Source organism: Chiloscyllium plagiosum, unplaced genomic scaffold, assembly GCF_004010195.1.
Source record: "Chiloscyllium plagiosum isolate BGI_BamShark_2017 unplaced genomic scaffold, ASM401019v2 scaf_11921, whole genome shotgun sequence".
In the NCBI taxonomy this organism is placed as follows: domain Eukaryota; kingdom Metazoa; phylum Chordata; class Chondrichthyes; order Orectolobiformes; family Hemiscylliidae; genus Chiloscyllium; species Chiloscyllium plagiosum.
Genome location: NW_025212648.1, coordinates 6,301 through 8,624, shown reverse-complemented (window position 1 = coordinate 8,624; position 2,324 = coordinate 6,301). Strand labels below are relative to the sequence as shown.

The 2,324-nt window shown below is 48.2% G+C and overlaps 1 protein-coding gene across 1 annotated transcript in view; it reads left to right on the top strand.

The window, feature by feature from the left end:
• The window catches only part of LOC122547428 (tenascin-R-like), a gene marked incomplete at its 5' end in the record, with an annotated part of 19,694 nt that extends 18,620 nt beyond the window's left edge, over positions 1 to 1,074 (top strand). Inside the window, one exon of the mRNA XM_043686049.1 lies at positions 461 to 1,074. Coding sequence (XP_043541984.1) covers positions 461 to 562 — 102 coding nt within the window. The remainder of the gene's footprint in view (positions 1 to 460) is intronic.
• Positions 1,075 to 2,324: the final 1,250 nt, after the last annotated feature.

Here is a 2,324-nt window from a genome sequence, read left to right as displayed (position 1 = left end):
TCTCGCTCACTCACTGACTCTCTCGCTCACCTACTGACTCTCGCTCACTCACTGACTTTCACTCGCTCACTGATTTTCTCTCTCTCTCACTAATTCCCTCACTCACTGAATCTCTCTCACTCACTGAATCTATCTCACTCACTGACCATCACTGACTCTCTCTCACACTTACTGACTCTCTCTCACTCAGTGACTCTCTCGCTCACCCACTGACTCTCTCGCTCACCCACTGACTCTCTCGCTCACCCACTGACTCTCTCTCTCCCTCTCTCACTGACTCTCGCTCACTCACTGACTCTCGCTCACTCACTGATTTTCTGTCTCTCTCTCTGACTCTCTCACTCCCTCTCGGTCTCCCTCAGCCCCTCTATGACACTCTGGTACATCCTGGCTTGCTGTGTAATGACTGGTTGTTCACTCAGAGTGAACACTGACACTGACTGCCTTTTCCCTTCTGCAGGGTGTGAACTGGTATAGCTGGAAAGGCTTCGAGTTCTCCATACCCTTCACTGAGATGAAGATGAGGCCTTATAAGTTTGTCAGTTCCGTCAGGAAGGAGTGAGGCACAGGGCCACCGCCAGGGGACAATTCTAAAGCTCACAGCTAATTCTTCTCCCGGACTTTGCGATTTTACTGCAGTCGTCATGAAGCCTACGATTTTTTAGTCTCTGTTTATGTTCTGCTGGGATCTGGGCCTGTTGACCTTTGAACCCACCAACAACAAGACCCAACACCAGCGTATGGCCTATCACTCGCCGGCTTCAAATTGTGTGGTTCCAAAATTATTCACCAAATCATAGAGTTAACCAAATGTTGGAGAAGGAATTGGAAAGGGTAGGGGGGGAGGGTGGGGACATTCAAAGCTCCAAGACTTTGGATGCTGCTGTTTTCTGATCGCCAGCCTCTTGTATATCTGCTGCTTTCTAGTATATGAGTGCTAGGATCAATCTCTAATACCAGAAACTGCCCCCATTGCATTTTAAAGAGATTTAACTTGATGAATTTTTGTTTTGAAGTTATTTTGTATTTTTTTTTCTCTGTTATTTTGAAATACATTTGATGTGCCTTTTCTAATCCCTGTGGTGTCCTGTCTTATCTCAAGATTGTAGGAGCCTTTGGAGGGAGGATTTCCACCCAAATATCCTCAGGGGATTGGGGCATGAGGAATAGCCACTTGACGTCTCGAGCATCCCATAATGCAAGGCTCTCCTGTTGTGCTTCCGCACCCCCACCCCCGACCCCAAGCATGGGCCTCTGCATTACCCATCCCGATAGTTAGTCAACCGCACAGGTCTGACCCACCCTCCAATGGCTGTGTGTCTTCACTGGATCCAAATCCAATCCACGCGCGTTCATACTACAACTCTTAATATCTTCAGCAATGGAAGCAATTCTGATTGGCGTTCTCAAACTGTACATCGACTCCCCACCACACCAGTTTGAACCGCATTTTTGTCGGAGGGTGCCGAATTTTATTTTTATTCCCACAATCCTTTTTTTCTAACTGAACCACCACTGACCAGCCACCCCCCCCCCCCCCCCCACCACAAACCTCCCTCCATTATCACAGGGAACATCACTCCTGGGGGAGAGAGGAGGGTGATGGAGGCTGGGCTTTAGAGTCTGTTGAAGGAACGTTTGACCAATTTCTGAAGCGCACTGATGAACAGGGGGATAGGGAGGGTAGAAGGAGAGCTTGAAGTGTTCGATCAGATATGATGGTATTGAATGCTCTCGATGGGCTGAATGGCCTGCAGCAGTTGCTAAAAGGTGAGCGATCCTGAACATAACAGTCCCAACACCTTTCTGAAGTTTATTGAAGTGGTGATGGTCGCCCGGGCCGACCAGCTGCTGGGATGTGACCCCCTTGCTCTTGGCGTCTTGTTGGCATACTCCTTGGGATGGCACTTAGTCCATAAGACAGAGGAGCAGAAATTAGGCCATTCAGCCCATCGAGTCTGCTCCACCATTCGATCATGCCTGCTAGGTTTCTCAACCCCAGTCTCCCACGTTTCCACATAACCTTTAATCCCCTTGGCAATCAAGGATCTATCTAACTCTATCTTAAATTTCCTCAGTGACCTGTCCTCCACAGCCTTCTGTGACAATGAATTCCACAAATTCCCTACTCTTTGGCTGAAGAACTTTCTCCTTATCTCCATTCTAAAAGGTCTTCCCTTTACTCCAAGGCTGTGTCCTCGGATCCTAGTCTCTCCTAACATCTTCCCAACATCTACTCTGTCCAGGTCATTCAGTATTCTGTAAGTTTCTATTTGATCACCCCCCTCCCCCATCCTTCTAAACTCTATTGAGTATTGTCCTGG